The sequence below is a fragment of the Bidens hawaiensis genome, unplaced genomic scaffold (genome assembly GCF_021521415.1).
Source record: "Bidens hawaiensis isolate Kalapana, Puna unplaced genomic scaffold, B.hawaiensis_p1.1 tig00055813_1, whole genome shotgun sequence".
NCBI classification, from domain to species: domain Eukaryota; kingdom Viridiplantae; phylum Streptophyta; class Magnoliopsida; order Asterales; family Asteraceae; genus Bidens; species Bidens hawaiensis.
Window position 1 is genome coordinate 49,684 of NW_027506347.1, and position 20,995 is coordinate 70,678.

The 20,995-nt window shown below is 41.8% G+C and overlaps 3 protein-coding genes across 4 annotated transcripts; 1 reads left to right on the forward strand and 2 right to left on the reverse strand.

Annotated features, from left to right (window-relative positions):
* Nucleotides 1-8,765: 8,765 nt before the first annotated feature.
* Nucleotides 8,766-9,434, reverse strand: LOC143617598 (uncharacterized). The gene has a single exon (XM_077090108.1). It carries the CDS (start codon nt 9,432-9,434, stop codon nt 8,766-8,768), a length of 669 nt encoding a protein of 222 aa, XP_076946223.1.
* A 4,482-nt stretch (nt 9,435-13,916) lies between these two features.
* Nucleotides 13,917-18,943, forward strand: LOC143617601 (uncharacterized). Of its 2 annotated transcripts, XM_077090110.1 has the most exons (6): nt 13,917-13,998; nt 14,927-15,033; nt 15,594-15,735; nt 16,625-17,396; nt 17,477-17,540; nt 18,479-18,943. In XM_077090110.1, exons 4-6 carry the CDS (start codon nt 17,074-17,076, stop codon nt 18,776-18,778), a joined length of 687 nt encoding a protein of 228 aa, XP_076946225.1. In that variant the 5' UTR covers nt 13,917-13,998; nt 14,927-15,033; nt 15,594-15,735; nt 16,625-17,073; the 3' UTR covers nt 18,779-18,943. The 2 variants fall into 2 exon arrangements, with proteins under 2 accessions (XP_076946225.1, XP_076946226.1); XM_077090111.1 differs by lacking the exon at nt 13,917-13,998 and having other exon boundaries at nt 14,922-15,033.
* A 1,417-nt stretch (nt 18,944-20,360) lies between these two features.
* LOC143617602 (small ribosomal subunit protein uS9-like) lies at nt 20,361-20,995 on the reverse strand. The gene has a single exon (XM_077090112.1). It carries the CDS (start codon nt 20,984-20,986, stop codon nt 20,549-20,551), a length of 438 nt encoding a protein of 145 aa, XP_076946227.1. The 5' UTR covers nt 20,987-20,995; the 3' UTR covers nt 20,361-20,548.

Here is a 20,995-nt window from a genome sequence, read left to right on the forward strand (position 1 = left end):
CCCCATTCATTAACACATTGAGAAATTGCTTAAAGAAAAGCCAATTCAAGTGGACGCCTGAGGCCGAGCAAGCTTTCAGTGAGATAAAAGAATGTCTGATAAATCTGCCTGCGCTCACAGCTCCACTACCTGGTGAAACTTTAACGTTGTACCTGTCAGCAGGAGAGCGCGCCATTGGCGCAGTATTATTGGTGGATCGCAAGGGAATCCAAACACCAATTTATTATGTAAGTCGGGTGCTGACAGATCCTGAGACGCGCTACACCATCATAGAAAAGTTAGTTTTATCACCAACGCATGCGTCGCGCAAGCTTCACAGATATTTCAATGGTCATCCTATTGAAGTATTGACCGATTACAACATCCAACAAGTCTTGCGACGTCCCGCGCTCTCAGGAAGGCTGACAAAATGGGCGCTGGAATTAGGGGAGCACACGATCACCTATAAGCCTCGTCCAGCAATCAAGGGACAAGTCTTAGCTGATTTCATCGCAGAAATCCCTGAAGGAAAAGTCGAAGAGGCTCAGCGCGAAGTAGACCCTCCGCAAGCCAATAATGAAGAAAACGTTTGGAGATTATTCACTGATGGAGCTTCAAACAACGAAGGGTCCGGCGCAGGCCTCAAACTGGTGGATCCAAAAAATCATGAGTATACTTACGCAATCAGGTTGGATTTCAAGAGCACCAACAATGAAGCTGAGTATGAAGCCCTGCTGGCTGGTTTGCGCATCGCGCACAAGTTCGGAGTTAAAAAGCTAGAGGCTCATGTAGATTCATACCTGGTCGCAGCACAAGTCAATGGCCTTTATGATGCCAAGGAGAACACCATGCATCTGTATCTAGAGCAGGCGAAGAAACTCACCGAACAATTTGACTTTTTCAGAATCATACACATTCCGCGCAGTGAAAATAAGTCTGCCAACGCGCTAAGCAAGATGGCATCAACCAGCTTCGATCATTTTGGCAAAGATGTCAGGGTGGAAGTAATGAGCAACCCGTCAGTGGGAGCGAAGTCTGTTCTTGTAATTCATACAACACCTTCATCATGGATAACTCCAATAATGGAATTCTTGAAAGAGGGAAAGGTACCAGATGATCGCGCACAGGCGAGGAAGATAAGACACAAGTCGCAGAACTACGAAATGCTCGATGGTACGTTATATCGACGCTCTTATCTTGGACCACTCATGAAATGCCTAGACGCTGAGGAAGCAAGCTATGTGATCAGAGAGATACACGAAGGAATCTGTGGAATACATGCTGGCCCGCGCATGGTGGTCGCCAAGGCAATGAATGCAGGTTACTATTGGCCAGGCATGTACTTGGACGCGTTAAAAGAGATCCAAAAATGCAAAGCGTGTCAGAGCTATGCGCCAAATACCATGCGGCCAAAGAACAACTTGATTCCGGTAACCTCTGCATGGCCTTTCCACAAGTGGGCAATCGATATTGTGGGTCCCTTACCGCAAGCGCCAGGGCGAGTAAAGTTTTTGGTTGTGGCAGTAGACTATTTCACAAAATGGGTTGAAGCCAAGCCACTGGCAAAAATCACAACCGAGGCAATGAAGCAATTTATTTGGAGCCACATCGTATGCCGTTTTGGCCTGCCCATGGAAATCGTGAGCGACAATGGCAAACAATTCACTGACAGGAAGATATCCAGTTGGTTCAAGGAATTGCACATCAATCAGGTCTTCACTTCAGTATACCACCCTCAAGGGAATGGCCAAGTGGAACGCGCGAACCAAAGCTTGCTGAATGGGCTGAAGAAAAGGTTGGAGGGAGAGTCCCATGTATGGGTCGAGGAGTTACCTAATGTCCTGTGGGCGCACAGGACATTAAGCAAAACCAGCAATGGCGAGTCCCCGTTCAGCCTAACCTATGGAACGGATGCTATGATTCCAGCAGAGATTGGATGCCCATCCTATAGAGTGCTCATGATGAGTAAGACGGATAACGAGCAAGAAAGGAGGTTGGATCTCAATTTACTTGAGGGACGCAGAGAGGCGGCTATCATCAGTGAAGCCAAATACAAGAAAAAGCTAGAAAAATACTACAATCAGCGCGTGAAAGAATGCCACTTCAAGAAGAATGATTTTGTCCTTCGGAACAATGAAGCTAGTCGCGCAATACCCCCGGGAAAGATGTCTCCCAACTGGGAGGGACCTTATCAAGTCTCGGAAGAATTGGGAAAAGGCGCATACGCTTTAAAAGATTTAAATGGAAAGAAGATCCCGCGCACATGGAACGCAGCACAACTTAGAAAATGTTTCATGTAAAAGTTGTCAAGTTTGTAATCAAGGCTTTTTAAGCCATTATGAATAATGATACGCTCTATTTTTTCTTAATATGCGTTCTATTACCTTTTGCATACATGTTTCACACTTCCCTTTATTAATTTTGAGCAATATGACAACATTGTATTGACATCAAACTAAAAATAAAACGAAGTAAAACATACATGCGCGAGCTTCAAGCTCAGACGCGTTAACGAGTTTTAACTCTAAAACTTCAGGGCCTTAGCCCAATAATATGAGCCTTAGCTCAAATTACTCATAGCATCCATCCTACGTATTGCGCAGCTGGACCATAAAAATACCTAAGCACAACTAAGGCAAAGCACATGCCAAAGCATAGTTGTTAAGGTCTCAGGTCGGGGCCGCGCATGGGATTATAATGGATATAGGCAGAGTAACACATACTGACACGTAAAGGCTAAAAAACTCATTCATAATTCCCTATAATAAATGCACGATAACGTCGCGCAAAAGAGGAATAATGAAATGCCATGGCACGTGTCAGCATATTCAGAATATCGCAAAATAACTTGAAATATGACAACTGTTAAGGATTAAGTAAAAATAATTTCCTTACAACCTTGTTCAAGTTTCAATGTGTAAGCATACCTTATATTCAACAAGCACACACATGCAATATAAAGAGATGAATTGGGAATGCGCAAGATGCAAATAAGGGAAAAACAAAATTTCATTCCGAAACATAGAAGTTTACAAATTTACAAATGATGAGGTAAAAACTACAAACACAAAAAAAAAAAAAAAAAAAAAAAACAAGAAGGGCTTTTCAAGTCCCTATGTTAATATCAGCCTCTTCATCTTCCTCATCATTATTTCCTCCCTCAGCATCTGGCGCAGCCCGCTCCTCGTCATCTCCAAACTTACCATAATCAAGCTGTTCGTCTTGAATATAGTCGTCTTCTGTCATGATAGCGTCAGGAGTAGGTCCTTTGGCCACGCCAGAGCCGCTGGCAGAGGTAGCGTTGCCCGCGCCATCATCATTGCCACCAGTCCCTTCACATTCATCAAGTAATTTATTTAAAGCGCCAAGATCGGGCTGGTCAGCAAGCGCGGCTATCTGCAAGTCACAAGGAACAGTATAAGTACAAAAGATTATGAAAATAAGTCAAGTAAACTCATTAAGGTTAAAATACCTGCTCAAGGATGGGAATTGGAGTATTCAAGTACTTCTCCCCCACCTCAGCCATGTCAGCGCAGACAGCGTCGAGCTGATAAGGGTAGTCGGATGGATTCTTCTTTAGCATGCCATATTCATAACCATCCTTAAACCCCTCAGCCCGACCCACCAAGCGCGACGCCGCATTACAGTCCATCACAAGGGTCTGAAACTCGTCTGAGTATTTCATGGCATAAGCGCAACGAGTCACACCTTGGGAAATCAGCCATTGACGGTCCTGCGCGAGGGAAGAAACAGACGTCTCAATAGCAGGGATTTGAGAGTTTAACAACTTAACAGTTTCCTTGGCTTGTTTTAGCTCTTCTTTGTCAGACGCTGCTGCCGCCAAGGCTTCATTCTTTTCCGCTCGCGCAACATCGAGCTCTTTCTTCAGGCGCGCAACCTCACTCTCCAATAAAGATTTTTCAGTATTAACCTGCGCGATAGTTCGGTCATGCGCCTCCACTGCCAACTCCAGGTCACGCACTCGACGCGCGTACTTGGCCGCATCTGCCTCTGCCACTTGCAGTTTCTCCCGCGCAGCTTGCAGCTCAAGCCCGCGCTTCACAAAAGCAGCGTTGGAACTTGCCCGGTTCTCGCTAAGTTCTGCTTGGAGTTTCTCAGCTTTCTCTCGGGCATCAGAAAGATTCCAAGCAGAAATCTTAGCCTCTTGCTTGGCCTCCGCAAGGGCATCACGTACCTTTATATAATCATTGCGAAGCTCTTGGGAGACAGCAAAAAACACAGACCCAGCAAAAAGGTGGTCATTAAGCAAATCCACGCGAGCGCGGTCCTCTTGAAACCTCCTTTCAGCTGGAGGAACAGAGTGAGCCCAAAAGTCTTCACATACGCCCAAGGATTGGAATGAGCTCTCTTCAGTGATACTCCAGCTCGGGCGGTATATGTGATCGGCTCCCTACAAACACAAAGCAACGCAAAGAAACGTTTTAGTTATCTAAACACTAATTTGGAAGTCTGCACAGCGGAGCAAAATAAACTTATACCTGAGGAGAACCGGCAGAAAGATTAGCGCCAGCTGATGAGCTCCTGCCTGCCCCATGAGAAAAAGGCTGTCCACGAAATCTCGTGGCGCTATAGGGCTTACGCGGCCACCATCAGAATTTTCAAAATTAACCTGCTCATCATCCTCTATAACAGGTCTCTTCTCCTGCGACTTGGAAGAATAAAAAATAGTCTCACGAGGAGGGCTGCGCGCATGAGGAGGTGAGGGAGGTCTTGACGCTGTTAGAGCAGCGCGAAAAATAGTCTCCTGCTCCTTAGTGATCCCAATGAGGGGAGATTCAGTACTTGTTGGAGCAGGAGCAGAACTTACGGCGCCAGCGCTAGCAGTACCACCAGCAGCTTGTGTGCCAGCTATAAATCCTATGAAAAAACCAACAAGGAGAAATGATTCATGACTTGAAGTAAAGGAAAAAATCAGACAATCAAAGCGCAATATATACCTTGGCGCACCGCAGTCCGCGAATTAAGCATCGCCATGAAGTCCATTTTTCCCCTTTTTGAGGGCAAAACAGAGGACTTCAAAACAATTTTCGGCATAGCCTTGGCACCTTGCTGCGCCTGAGGTTGAGCCACCAATGTTGCCGGCTCTACAAACATTTGAGTGAACAAAGCTTCATTAATAACTCCATTGGAATCACACTCATAAAACCACAAAATATAAACAAAGTATACCTGTTGGAGAAGACGAAACAGCAGGCGCAGCACCGCTTCCCTTGTCCGCCGCGCGCAGAGATGAGGTAGCAGCACCATACCTCGTGTGGACTGGAGGATTGCCCACACCTTGAGACAAAGAAGACAAGGAAAACTTGGAAGTAAAACCCTTGGTTTTCTCAGGTTCCTTCACTTGAGTAGGAGGAAGATTCTGGGCAACAGAGGCATCATCTTTTTTCTGTTTTTTACTGGCCCCTGCGCCAGTTTTGCCTTTAGCCTTGCGCTTGAGTTTTTGCGCTTCAGCTTCTTCCTCCTCCCCTCCCTCTTCCACATGCTCCAACTCATAATTAGCGAGCGCATCTACAATACGCACAACAGAAATGTTAAAACCAAATTTGGTATTCTAAGGGCCTAAATACAAATACAAGGGCTTAACAGGCGCATCGCTGTCAAAGCAAAATTCTAAGTCGACAGGGATGAACATATCATCGAAGCGATCAGGGAAAGCAACTTCCCCAGCGTTCAGGGCGACAGAGCCACCTTCTGTATGCTCGTCATAGGCGGCGTGGATGTATTCCTTGCTTTCTACATAAAACAAGACAAGTGATATCAGCAAAATGAATTATACTCGCGCAAAATTAATGCAATGAACAAACAACCCACCTGAGCCATCAACATAGATGACAGGCTCAGTCTCACTGTCAGTCCACCTCTTGCTCATACCAACCCCCACCAATGCTTCCTCGCAAATATTCTTGGCGGGGGATGGTTCAGCAGTTAATTTTTTAACCCACGCGCCAGATGGATTCTTAAGAACGTCATCATCCGCGGGCGCGGAAGTAATCGCGCGCATGGTCATACGAATGGGAATAACACCAGCCTTGATATAAAAGAATTTTTCAGCCCAGTCATGAAGGCTTTTGAAGGTAACAGTGCAGCACTTAACCTTCTGACTGCGCGGTGTGAATGAGAACCAAGAATCTTGGATTTTCGGCTTATAAAAATATTGAAAGCGCCGAGGGGTGGGCTCCTCGCGCTGAGCTTTGCACATGAACTCAAAATGAGTCATGCGCACTAATCCACAGGGATGGACTTGAGATATATAAATCCCGTAAAATTGGAGGAGCGCACCTATAAACCTCGTCATCGGAAGACGAAGATTACAGTGGGTGAAAAAGTGAGAATATAAAGAGATATAGCTGGCGGGAGGATCCGCCGCCGTTTGCCCGGTCGCCGGGAGCAGACAACCATACTCAGGGAGAAAATCCTGAGAGGCGACGAGATTATCAAAATCAGGTTGTTTCAACTTGCAGGGAATCTCATCCCACCTCTTCACCGCCTTGTTCTTCCCTCCCTCCTCTGACGAGGCCTCGGCAACCCGAGTACCCTTGCCGGTTTTCTTCAAAGTAGACATAACCACTGATTTTACACGGCCTTTACTAGGGGAATTGTGGTGTCCGGGTTATCATACATACAATTGCGAATCGAACAATATGGTTACTTTAAGCATGGAATTCAGGGACAAAGACGAAAGCTCTTAATCGGAATGTAAATGATAGGCAAAAGCTCTGAAAATGACAGTGGAGATGAAGAAAAAACCGTTCAAAAGGTTTGGTTTTATAGGCCCAGGAGAGAGAGAGAGAGAAACAAGTAATAATCAGATCTACGCTCACGCGCCCCCACTCGCAGGCGTAGGTCAAAATAAGCGCGACACGTGTTCCTGACACTGTATGAGGAGACGTGAAAAGCCACTGTAGCACCTCGAGCACACGAAAGGTCTGACACATAACGTCTCCATCTCTGATGCATGTCAACACCAACCAACCATGTGCATTGACGATTCGTTTTAACCAAAGGGATGGAATTTCGCGCAACGCGCGTACAAGAAAAGAAAAAGAAAAAACAAGCCCTATTGAAAAAGCAAACTATTAAGTCTAATATCTATCTTACCTCGCTCGCGCGAGACAAGACACACATTAGACTGGGGGGGCTTGAAGGGGTATGCACCCGCCTTAACATCTAGCGGGGCAGGTCAACCCACAAGATATAGACAAGAGGCTTGAAATCAGGATGTCATGAAGACACAAAGCCAAAACCTATGCGCAAGCGCATGAAACATCTGTGCGTGGCGCATATCACATATGCACACAACACACACATTTAGTGTGAGAATAAAGAAAAGACCTTGCGCATCCCCGGGATAGGCGCATAAAGGCCGCGCGTAAGCGACACACAACAAATGAGACAATAGTCTAATCCAAATCAGGATAAGGACAACCATGATTGTACTCATCAGACAACCTTCCAGAAGGTATCTTTTAAGGAATAAAGAGTGTGCTGATGTTGACAGCTGCCAATGAAGGGTGGACAACTCAGCAAAGCCCATGTGCCACCGCGTGATGGCACATGGGTCAGGTGAAATACCTTGGTCAGAGAATAATCAATGAAAAAGCACCAGGTGTCCTAAGTACACGTGGCGCGAAGCAATAGGAGGAGGCCAAAAAGGCCCTAATTGGGTCTGAGCCCAATCATTGGAAACCCTAATACTATAAATACCACACCACCTCCACAGTTGGAGGCAGGCAAGAAAATATATTCTAAGTCCTTTACTCATTTTTACATCCTGATTATCTTCTCCTACAATACCTGATTCTCACACCGGAGGGTTACCCCAAAGAGGACCCCTCTGTCATTTTCTGAGGGGTAAGCTCACGGTGATGTTCGTTTTGTAGGTGGAAGAACTCGTATCTCGGAAAACCATCGGTGATATAGCACACTCGTACCCGAGGAACGTTGATCGTATACAAGTAAGTCGATACACGCTTCTTCAGTGTTGTTAGAGTAGGAAGCTCCATTAAGCATTTCTTAACTTCTAAGAATGCTTTTTCAGCCTCCGCGGTCCACTTGAAATGTGCCTTTTTAAGGCAATTTCTGAGTGTTGACACGAATGGATGAGACTTGGCCGCGTGATTTGCTAAGAATCGGTTCAACGCCACAAGTCTTTCATTAAGTGTTTGAACCTCCTTGAGGGAAGAGGGTGAAGGCATGCGGGCTATAGCCTTGACCTTATCTGGGTTGGATTTAAAGCCCGCGCCTGTTACTATGACTCCAAGGAATTTACCCTCTTCCATGCCAAATGAACACTTAGCCGGATTCAACTTCATGTTGATGCTTCGTAGTGTTTCAAAGGTCTTTTCGATATCTCTTAACATCTGATCTTCTTCAATGCTTTTGATTACCAAATCATCCATATAAACTTCGAGATTCCGACTTATTTGACTTTTGAAAGCCTGATCCATCAGTCGTTGATATGTGGCCCCAATGTTCTTTAATCCGAAAGGCATCATTCTGTAACAGAATGTTCCTTGGTCGGTTCGGAACGTTGTCTTGTCCTCGTCGCCAGCTGCCATATGAATCTGGTGGTACCCTTTGTAGGCATCAAGGAAGCACTTGAATTTAAATGGGGCCACAGCATCTACTTTTAAGTCGATCTCCGGAAGCGGGTAACAATCTTTTGGACATGCCTTTTTCAAGTCTTTATAATCTATGCACATCATCCATGTTCCGTTGCTTTTTGGGACAATCACTGGGTTAGCCACCCATGTTTGGTACTTGATTTATCGTATGATCCCAGCGTGAAGAAGGTCTTGTACTTGTTCATTCATAGCCTTTGTTTGTTCTGGACCCATCTTTCGTTTCTTTTGTACAATTGGGGTGATTAACGGATTCATCCTTAACTTGTGTTCCGAAATGCTCCGCGGGATACCGGTCATGTCCGCGGGTTGCCAAGCAAAAATGTCAATGTTCTTGATCAATAATTGCTTTAAAAAGGTTCTCACTATTTCCGAGATAGCGGGTCCTATTGTAACTGTCTGGTCTGGAAACTTTTTGTTCAAAACCCATTTTTCGGATCCGGTCATCTTAGCCTGTCTTGGAACCTTGCTTGGTCTTGAACTTTCGGTTGTAAAACAATGTCGGTTTACATGAATTATTGCCAGACCAGTGCGGGTTGGAACTCCTACTGCACCATGTGCTGTGGACGGGTGGGCATTGAAATCTCCAATTACTTCTCGTCCCAAGATAACGTCATGTTTAGAAGTTGCTGGTAAGACCAAAAAATCAACTTCCTCTGTTCTTGAATGTACTCCGTCACTTAGTGTGACCGGGAAAGTGATGACACCCCGCGGGTGCATTATCTCTCCCCCGAAACCAGAAACAGGAGCATGAATTGGCTGTAATCTTTCTTTGTCTTCCTCATCCAGTTGTTCGAAACATTGTTCGTACATAATATCGGACGTACTACCTGTGTCAAAGAACACATATTGTGACCGATAATGACCAAACTCGGCAGTAATTATCAGTAGGTTTTTGTTGCACGGGCCCCCTTTAATCTGAGGAAAAATAACGGGCTCGTTTATCCATTCTTCGTCCGAATATTCCCTCCGTTTTCCTTTACCCAAGTGTCCCCTTGAATCATGTGGACATTCAAATCTTTGATTTGCCTTTTAGCCGGGCCCTGGCTATCCTTTGCGGGAGGTTTGCCAGTCCCTCCTCGTACGCCTTTGACCAAATGTTCAAGTTTACCATTTTTAACAGCTGCTTCAATTTCATTTCTGAGAGCCACACACTCATTCGTGTTGTGTCCAACATCATTATGATATGAGCAATGTTTTTTGGTATCAAGGAATGACTTCCACGGTATTGGTTGGGGTTTCCGGAAAGTCAAATTTTCAGTAGTGAGAATTTCTGAGGGAGTCTTTGATAACTGGGTCCAACTGTTAGTGGAGCGAGCTGAAAAATTACGTTTACCCTTGTTGCCGATCAAAGATCTTGCATCAAAAGGTTTAGGTGTTTCCGCACTAGGCTGAAGTCTTGACCATATTGGTCCCTTAGCTTGTCTGTTTGGTCTCGGAGTTTGAAACTCGACCCTTGGGGACTGCTTTTGACTACTGGAACTTAGAGTTTTTTCAGTTCTTGCGAACAATTTTGATGCCTTCATGATTTCATCCCATGACTCAGGCATTCCGTCCCTTCCCGTTAGGGTACGGATCAAGACATCACTGTGGACGTTCTTACAAAATGCTCCGCGCAGCATATCTTCACTCACTCCTCCGATATTAAGGCTCTCGTTAGTAAAACGAGTAATGAAGTCCTCAATAGACTCATTATTTCGTCTTGTAACATCTAGTATTTCTGAAGGATCACGGGTATGTTTCTTTTGTTGACTAAAATGCTGAGAGAATTTTGCTACAAAGTCTTTACAACTTGTAATCTTTCCGCATGGCAATTTCTCAAACCATTTCCGTGCCGCCCCGGTGAATGTTAGTGCGAACATGTGACACCGGTATGGAAGAGTCCAACCGCTGACTCCTCCAACTGCTTCAAACCTTAACAGATGATTGCTAGGATCAGTCATTCCATTATATGTTCCCACAGATGTTGGAATTTTTTCATTAATCGGGAATGGAGCTATCGCGATGCTCGGAATGAATTTTGATTTTTCCGCGAAGGACTCCGGACGATATGGTTTGGAAAAATCATATTCAGCATTGCTATGATACTCCGCATGGCGGACAACTGGGCGCGGATAGCTAGCTCCTCCGTACGAAGGAAGACGTCTATCTCCGCTATAAAAACTACCATCTGGTCGATAAGATGAGTCGTACTCGTCCAGTTCGTCCTCATAAGATGGCACCCGTATATCTACGCGGGGACGAGGACGTAACCTTCGGGTTTCGCTCGTGTTCCGCTCCAGTGGCAAACTGTACTGGATGTGGCTTCCCCTTATGGAAGGAGAAATAGATCTCCTGGGAGGCTCGTCATACGTCAGGGTCCGGCCATGGAAACGCTCATTCCGGACCCGACGTTCATACTCTGCTTTCAAACTTTCTTGTTGAATACGAAGCCACTCGTCTGGAGATAACGTTTCTTCAGTCCTGAGGTTATGACGGTGAGCTCTTCTTGGATTAGAGTCACCGGAATCTTCTTCCAAACCTAACTCCGACTGAGTTCGATGGACTTCTCTTGGAACAGGCTCTAGATTCCTTATATTAGAACCTCCTGGGGCTGTGACGTACCCCAAGTCAGTAGTTGGTGTAACAATGTTTCCGGTGTCTACCGGGGTAACACCCGCTTGTTGAGTAAACAACCCCCGAGCCGTCGAACCATCTAAGGAAAAGATTCCTGGATTGACGGTTTCAGCTCTTGCAACAGGGGTCGAAATTCGAGCAAACACAGACGTTGCTCCCTCACGTGTTTCAAGGTTGAGATCACGCAGAGGTTGTGCTTGGTTCTCCGTCGGCCCTTTAGGTAACTGACTCATATCGTAAAGAGAACGAAAATTTTTTTAGGTGTTCTAACAAAAGCACGGATGTCGCCAATGAAGAAACACGGATCTACTCCCCACTGATGGGTCCTAGATCCAATGAGTCCACAAGGTAGGATACGGTTACTGCCAACACGATATGAATACAATTCCTAAAGTCCAGTGACGTGAATCCTGCAAAACAGAACACCGTGAGCTCGTTACGGGAAGAACAAGAGGGGGGATCTTCCCGTAACCACCCTCCGGCGTGAGAATAAGTATAACTCTGATGAGAATAAAGTACTTAAGTAAATTGAGAAAGTACAGTGGGAGTGAATGAATACCTCATGATGATTAGGAGGGTATTTATAGCCGAAGGGTGTGGGAAGGTGATTGGGCCAGTTGTCCCTTAAAAAGATGCCTGCATAACCGTCTGGACACATGTCCCTATGTGATAGGTTCAGCCTATACGTTGCATGTGCATGTATAACAACCTGGACACGTGTCTCTTTATCTTTGGTTAACGGGGGAATATTGGCCATGTTCACGGTTATAACGACCTTGCCAGGTGTCACTGGCTAATTGGCTAAAGGGTCACGTATTGCCCAAGAAAGCATCTTGGCAAGTCTTCTAGAAGGTAATTGGTTATTGACAGCTGTCCCGAAGCATTACCTTGTAGTTATTTACGCGGAAGAGTATTCCTTCATGCGGGTGACTTTTAAGGCTGTTGTGAGGCTTCCGCATATGTTATGAGGGAGTTTCTTCCTCAGATGTTTATGCGGATGGTTTATATGTCCCGCAGGTGTCTTATGAGGGATTTCCAATTGACCCGCGGGTATTTCTTACGGGTATTTGAGTCCTTTTGATACCTTACCTCTATATATAATGTATCTATAAATTTCAAGCTATGTTCATTTTTCAATAAAGTTAAAAATAAATAAACACTTTTAAATTCTCAACGTATCGTCCATTGAAAAGATCAAATTAAGGAGTACCTTTTGTGTCTTTTAAAGTGAAAATATAGAACATCATTAATGCACCAAGCTGAAGTAAAAAAAGTAAAAGGAGCTTTTAACCTTTATATTCCTTTAGCTTCTTTTTAACGGTGAATGAAACCAGATAATCAAATGAGAATTTTCAGATGGGGTATTAGCCGTTCATATTGATCTTGACGCTCCAGCCCTGACTTATCCAGTAACATCATCAAGGAGCACTAGCGGGACTTGAAAATGTATATAAAAAATTCATAAATGAGGTGGGGTGGGAGGCTCAAATTTTTGGTCGAAAACATGTAATTTACAATATACAATACTTTGCATATAATTTTATTTTTGATGAAAAATGGTTAAATATGCAATACTGCATGAAAAACACGGGGGGGGGGGGGGGGGGGGGACCACCCGACCCTCAATATGTTTCGTCTCATGTCAAAGAGAAAACCCACCACCCTACCTATTTTGAGAAGATGTTCCAAAAATGTCCCCAAAGAATTCCAAATTGTCCCTCATTCATCTTCGACGATGTTTTAGGAAGTCTAACGCATCTTTGACGACGCATTTGTAAAACACATCGTCAAAGATGCATTGGAGTTCCTAACGCATCGTCGAAGATGAGTTAGACTTCCTAATGCATAGTCAAATATGCGTTAGACTTCTTAACACGTCCTCAACGACGTGTTAGCCTCTTGTTTGTTTTTTTAATATTATATTAATATAACTAATTCTACTAATTTTTGTGTTTTTATAACCTTTAAATCATTTCGAATATACCGATAAAAAATGCTTATTTTTATCTATATGTTTTAAATTTTATTTAAAACCGTGCAGGTCAAATTTTATTGAATATTTCGATATTAATTTGACATGACTCGGTTTTAAGTAAATTTATGTCGGTCCGTAGATAAAAAATAAGCATGTTTTATCGGTATATTCGAAATAATACAAACCTTTATATATTAAAAGTTATAAAAAAACAAATATAAGTATAAATAGTTATATTAACATAATATTAAAAATAACAAACAATAGACTAACACGTCGTTAGCGATGCGTTAAGAACTCTAACGCATCTTTGACAATGTGTTTATAAAACACGTCGTCAAAGATGCGTTAGGCTATGGTTTTGAAAATATTCCAAATATTAACCACGTGTTGTGTTGCTTTGCTTTAGATACCGTTAGGTGAAGGCAATAGTAAATATTTATGATGAGACTAGTAGTATCATTGTTTTGTTTGGTAATATAATAATAAGCTAGTACTAGTTACATGTTCGCACACGACAAGTCATTTGATACTAGTCAGTCGGTTCTGTCCCTTTCCATAATAATATCTGACATGATGCTCCCCAAATTCTATCACTCATATCTCAACTTCAATGCCTTTATCTGCTTCTCTTTACCACTTTTCATTATCTGTCTTCAATACTATCATGCCCACCATGACCTGTTCAATATAACTCCTCAACCAACTTATCATCTCATACTGATGCATACATTATGCTAGAGAGTGATAGAGATGATCAAAACCAATGGGCTTGTTTAATCTGAGGTGGGTTTCATTTGTTTTCACGGTTTCAACCTCGCCTTGTCTTCCTCATCTAATTGGTCAAAACATTGTTCATACATGATGTCCGATGTACTTCCTGTATCGAAGACATTTGGGGATCTGTAATGTAATGACCAATTAATGCCGTGATAATCAATGGGTATTTCATACATGGACCCCCTTTAATTCTTGGAAAAACCACTGGCTCACTCTTCCATTCATCATACTCAACTTCTTGTCTCTTGTACTCGCAAAGTTTTCCTCCTTGGATCATATGAACATTTAAGTCTTTCAAGAGCCAGAATTAACCTGTGCAGGTGGTTTGCGGTCCCCCTGCCTAACATTTTTCAGCAAATGTTCCGGTTTTCTTCAATCTTGTTGGTTAATAATCGAGTGATAAACGTGTTAATTGGGTTGATGGATTATAAAAAACGAGTTAACGGTTCATAAACGGGTTAGTGTGTTGATCCGTTTAACTAAACGGGTTAAACAAGCCAACGCACAACCGGTTTATTTAAACAAGTCAACCCAAACGCGACCTGTTTGATTTTTCAAACACGTTGGCACCTCTATGTTTTTTGCTGTGAGAGGGGCAATCTGGGCCGGAATCCTGCGTTTTTGAGAGATGCTTAAGACAATTTTTTTTTCTGTAACAATACAATATTTATTTATCAAGATTCAAAGAATTAGAGAGAAAAAAATTATTGGGTCAACCCGACCCGTTTTAATCAGATAAATCACAATCCTTTTTGTAACAGTCCGTAGATGGTGATCATGAAGAAACTTTTGTCTACTTTAGTAGACAATCTTTGATAGTGTGGTGATCATGAAGAGTTCTTTATTGATTTAATTCCGTTCTTTTGTGCAGCGGAAGAATTTTTTGTTTTTTTTTTGTTTTTTCGTTTGCTTATACTTATCATGTGTTGGCCAGAATAAAACATGGACCAGAAAACATGGGTTCTAGGAAAAAGATCTCCAAATAAATCAAATACTGTGAACGGTGAATCGGAAATGTATATAAAAGGAAATAAAGAAGAGGTAGATTGAAAATTTCTTGTTCTTGGTTGCATTTACTAATTAGGAAAGTATTTGACCACTAATCTCGTGAAAATAACGTTAAAAGTGAAATTGCACTAAAAGTGAAAATAACGTTAAAAGTGAAAATAACGTTAAAAGTGAAATTGCACTAAAAGTGAAAATAACGTTAAAAGTGAAATTGCACTAATTTTGACGTTATTTTACTAATCTCGTGAAAATAACGTTAAAAGTGATGGACGGTTAATCAGGCATCATGTAGTGGCGTTGATAGCTGAAAGATAAGAGTACATGCACCGATCAGCCGGTGTCCCGATGATTGAGTGCTATGTGCCTTATGTCTAAGGCTTGATGCAAAACTACTATCGAGCCGGGGGTCTCACCGGAAGCAGCCTCTCTATCCCTATGGGGTAGAGGTAAGGCTGCCTACATCTTACCCTCCTCAGACCCTACCATAGCTTTGCTATTGGTGGGATATACTGAGTACGATGATGATGATGATGATTTGATCACTTATCTTGATGAAGGGTAAAATGGTAATTTCCCGTGTGTTTTTCGTGCAGAAGGTTTTGTATGGGAAACAAGTAGCTTTAGAGGAAACCGTAAAGAACCTCCATGAACAAGTAGCTTGTCTTCTCTGCAAATGCAATGCAAAAGATAGATTAATGGCTGAACATGCAAAAACAGCACAAGAAGCCAACTCAGGTGAATTATTATTATTACTTATTATTAATCTTTCTACTATTGTGTTATTGTTAGGGGTGGCAACCTTGACCCAAACCATTTCAAATGGGTCAATTTGGGTTGTTTTAAAATTTATATGGATTGGTTTGGGTCATATGTTTTAATTAAATGGGTCAAAATGGGTCACTTGAAATTTCACATTCTTATTTTCGGGTCAAAATGGGTTGACAAATTTTAATATATGGGTCAATGTGGGTTAGTGTCTTAAGGAAAAGTGGCATGTTCAGGCTAAAATGGGTTTTGGATTGGAACGAGATCGGTTTAGGTTTTGGCTCGGATCAAGTTTCATGCCGGCACGAGTTTTAGCACTGGACGGGTTGGGTTTCGGTTTCTTTCGAGTTTTCGCACTGGACGGGTCGATTTCGGTTTTTTGTTTCGTTTTCATCGACTTTTCAGTTTCGGCTAATTTGTCGGTTTTTTATTTGTAGTTTTTTTTAATGAACGAAGACAACGCCGAAAACATTTTAGATTTTTTTTACTTTTTTATTTATATTTTGAGTTATGATTTTTTTTTATTATTTATTTTGAATTTTTTAGGGATTTTTAATCTTAATAAAAACCCTCAAAAAAATTATAACTCAAAATATAAAACAAAAACAAAAAAAGTGAAAAAACTAAAACGTTTCGTCCGTTGTCCTCGTTTCAAAAAAAAAAACTGATTCGAAACTCGTTCTGACCCATTCCGACCCGGACTGTTGTGACCCGAACCAAAATAACCCATTTTTTAGTTGACCCATTCCAACCCTAACCCGTTTCGACCCAAACCAACCCAACCCATTTGCCACCCCTAGTTATCGTTTATGCCATGGTTTTTAAACGGGTATATATGTCCTTTTTAAAATTCATTTAGGGCGGGAAAGGGAAGAAGCATTAGCAGGGGTACAAAAGCAACAACTAGAAAACGTTCTACAACAAAAAGTAGCTGCAATCGAGAGCCTGATACACTTAAACGCTGCGTTAAAGAATTGCAAGCGGGAATTAAGTTCTAACAAAATAGAGCAAGATCAAAAGGCAACACTCGAGAAATCACACAAGAAACTAGAATCAAAGTACGTAGAAGCAAAGAAGAAACTCGCAAATCTAGCGGTTGAGAATGCTTGACTCACTAAATCCCTCGTTAACAAAGAGCAAATAATCAAAGACGTAAATAATCAAATTTCCAAAGCAAGAGAGTTCAAGATAAAAAGCCGACACGCTGTCATGACAAACAAACAACAGTTGGAAACCGAACGTCAAAAGCTAAGGTTGTTAGTTAAGAAGCGGGCACCGAGGAACCATTCCAAAGGTGTGGATAGATGAATGAGTTTAGTGATAAAACAGTTAAGTGAAGTGGAAGAAGAAAACCGGATTCTTAAGGAAAGCGCGTGTAAAAGAGAGATTGAAATTCAAAATCTGAAAGCGGAACTTAATAATGGGAACTCGGGTGTGAATGAAATGAATGATCATTTTGAGAATTTGAAATTAATTAACTATGATCTTGATCAACAACTTTCGGCTGCTAAAGTTGAGTTAAAAGAAGCTGTTCATAAAGTATCTTTTTTGGAAATGGAGTTGCAGGATAAGAATCATTATTGTAATGGACTAGAAGCAACATGTCTTGAGTTACAACTTCAACTAAGCAGGTTACCTTAAACTTTTATGTGTATTCTTATCCTAGTACTTTCAGAAATCAAAATGTTGTCTGATCTTATGTTGTGTGCAGTGTTTCCGGTAAAGATGTGGTAACCGAAGATCTTGAGGAAGAAGAACAAAAGATGCTTCAGAATGTAAGTTAGTTACTATAAAAAGGGGTTTGCATGGGTCGGTTTACGTTGGTTTTGGGCTCAAATCGAACCAAAACCGAAAGTTTGGTTTTTGTTTTTTCGGTTTTACTGTTTGGGCTTGAAAAAAAAAGTATAAGGCCCAAAATAATGAAATTGAATTAAATATGTAAGTGAGGTCATAACCAAGGGTATTTTGGTCATTCACTTAATAGAAAAGTTAATGCCCATCCAATTCAGGGACCACTTGTGTTACATTCTGACAAACAGTTGGTCTATAGTTGTAATCTTTGAAACTTGGGGACCAAAGTTGGAATATGACCACACCCCACATACTATGCGCTTAATGATTAATTAAGTATTATACGTGACCTAAAGTTTTTGGGGGCTATAGTGACTAACAAAACAGGTCTTATCGTGTTATACACGTCAGATTTGACACGATTAACACAAGTATCAAACATAAATACGACTCGTTTAACTACTTTATTTCTAATGTCTATAATACAGCTGTATGTTTCATGTACCAAGAAGGAGAAATGATGGAATCTAGACTAGTACGTTTAATTATTTAAAAAATGAAGAATTACATAGTATACTTTTTATTAAACAGGTTAATCGTGTCTTAAACAGGTCAAAAATTCCTAGACGTCGGCTATTTATTAACCTATTGTAAATAACTTAAAATTGTCTTCTTGTTTTTTTTTGGTTCCAGTCGGTTCGGTTTATTCGATATTTAGTTGATAGCATAACTGAAACTGAACCAACAATCGTTTTTCCTAAACATTAATCCAAACCATCGTTTATTCCGGTTACGGTTCGGTTATTTCGGTTTTGTGCCAGCTTTAGCCCTGACTATAATCAATGGCTAATTACTTGTACCTTGAAACCGTAAGTGTTCAACTTTGCAATGCTTAAATAGTTTAACACACATGATGTTGCAGGGGATGAAGATTACAGAAGAGTTGACCGATAACAAGTTGACCCGTCATTCTTCTTTAAATGATCTTATGGCAGCAGATAATGGTGTTGACTGGGAGGTTGTTCTGAACCCTCCAATGATCAAAGAGATCATAACCGCTACAGAAACCGAAGACCCGTACATACTTGTACCTCGCTCTTTATCTATCGTACCCGTTAAGAACCGAGGTAAACGTGCTGAGTTGGTAAAGAGTCTTCTGTTTAGAGGGAAGAAAGGAGGCAACAGGAAGAAGCTGCTTTGCTTTGCTGCATACAAGGTTTAGTAAGAAACATATATGGGCTTTTAGGTTAGTTTTGTAACTGTTATTATAGTTAATTAAGATTACAATAACAATATGATTATTACAATAACGGTTAGACAAGAACATAGTGCATGTATTATAAGTTATTATAGATCCAGCAAGCACTTTATAAGCCGATTTTGTATGATAGAAAAGTTTCTGTAGAAAGCCTTTTCTTTTTGTGATTTCGTTATCGGACTAGCATTCATCTTATGGCCTTATGTGTGATAAGATTCATCAGAACAGTAGGTTTTAAGAAAACAGAACATACAGCTTTTTTACAATGCTTCACCTGCCTAAACTTGAGTGTGATTTCTTGACTTCTTGTATTAACACAAAGTTGATTTTGTTTAAAACCACATGCAGCACATGGACACAACTAAAGAAAGTCTAAATACTTGTTTAGAAAAATAGACCTATAGACGGAGGAGAAACGAGAAACCTTTCAAACTTATCATAGTATATACATATCAAATGTACTCTCCGGTATTTTTATTATTTCAAATTTTGTATGTGAAAGTACAGCATAAAGTTTAGACTTAATTAACTACTTTGCATTGTCATGTAAACTACTAAGACCAGTTCACGAGTCCAGCCGAGCCAGGTTGTCTCAAGTTCAACTTGATTTTTAAACAAGCCAACACTCTATAACACCCGAGCTGAAAACTTCAAAAGTACACGTGCAAATTATAAAGTCTTGTCCGGTCGAAAAAATTAGATAACACATCATATTTATAAACAAGCTAGTAAAACATATAATTTACAAAGATTTTGTAAAAAGCAGCAGCTTGGTCAGGGTGTGTTTGGAAAAAAGTCAGTAGTGAGCAGGCAATTGTCGGTTGCTGTTCCAATTGTTGGTGTTAAATTGTGGTGGACAGCGATCGGACAAGCAAGGAGGTTACTGATACGTATAAGGTATCCAAACTAAGATAGCGATAATACAGTGCTTCACTACGCTTTCGCAATAGCGCTAGCTATGAGCGTTTTCAACAACTACGATCAGTAAACCAAGTCAGTTAATGTGTTTCGATTTTGCTGTTGGCATTTTTTTAAAGGCTAACAAACAACTCTAATCTCACCAAGTGAGAACCCGATTTCTTTTCCAAGGCTAACACACATCTCTAATATTGCACCATGAAACTTAAACCATTTCACACATCCTGAATTGATCACTAATCATGGTAGTACCTATGGCTGTAAACAAGTCGAGCCAGAGAGGCTATCAAGGCAGCTCAGCTAGGCTTGAGCTCCAATTTGAAGTTAAACGAGCCTAAGATCGAGTCAATGAGCCAAACCATGGTCGATTTTAGCTTGGTAACGAACCAACTTCAGCTCAGGTAGTTTCAAATCAAGTTTTTTAGCTAGTTTAATTCAAAGATTTATCGAGCAAGCCACAAGCCCAAGCTTCAAGCTTTTTACACAGCCCTAATAACTTCCCGGCTTCACTTAAACCGGTTTCATAATCAACATCCATTCACAGTCAACGCATCTATAACCAAGCATAATTCACCTAATGTGTAACAAAAACCTATTCAAAACAAACATACATTATAACAAACTCGCAACGCCGCAGACTAAATTTTAAAAAACATCATTAATTCGAACGCGCAACATTAAACCGATACCAATTATAATAAAATTAAACAGCAACAAGCAAGATCAAGTCACATTAATCAAAACACCTATCAAAATCCAACAATAACACCAAAACATAAAACACCGATAGCCGAAAACCAACCGAACCCGGACCGATCAACGATACGACTTCTGGAACCTGGCACGCGCACCACGCCCACCAAACTTCTTGGGCTCACACCTTCTGGGATCAGCAACCAGCAGAGTCCTATCATACCTCACAAGCACATCCTTAATCTCCTTCTTCTGCTCTTCATCCACAAACTTCTGGTAATAAGCAACCAACGCCTTTGATATACTCTGCCGGATCGCATACACCTGAGACGTGTGGCCTCCGCCTTTGACCCGGATCCGCATATCCACACCCGCGAACTTGTGACGACCCAGAAGGAGAATCGGTTCGAATACTTTGAACCGGAGGATTTCGGGCTGGACGAGTTCGATTGGGACGCCGTTGATTTTGATTAGGCCGCGCCCGGCCTTGCAGTGGGTTACGGCCACCGCGGTTTTCTTACGGCCGAAGCATTGGACGGAGTTTGGTGGTGGTGTTGCCATGGTTGTTGT

Coding starts and splice junctions, on each gene's coding strand:
- LOC143617598 (XM_077090108.1), bottom strand. CDS start 9,434: ATGTACGAACAATGTTTCGAACAACTGGATGAGGAAGACAAAGAAAGA.
- LOC143617601 (XM_077090110.1), top strand. CDS start 17,074: ATGAGTTTAGTGATAAAACAGTTAAGTGAAGTGGAAGAAGAAAACCGG. Junction 17,397..17,476: donor TTACAACTTCAACTAAGCAG/GTTACCTTAAAC, acceptor TGTTGTGTGCAG/TGTTTCCGGTAAAGATGTGG. Junction 17,541..18,478: donor AACAAAAGATGCTTCAGAAT/GTAAGTTAGTTA, acceptor ATGATGTTGCAG/GGGATGAAGATTACAGAAGA.
- LOC143617602 (XM_077090112.1), bottom strand. CDS start 20,986: ATGGCAACACCACCACCAAACTCCGTCCAATGCTTCGGCCGTAAGAAA.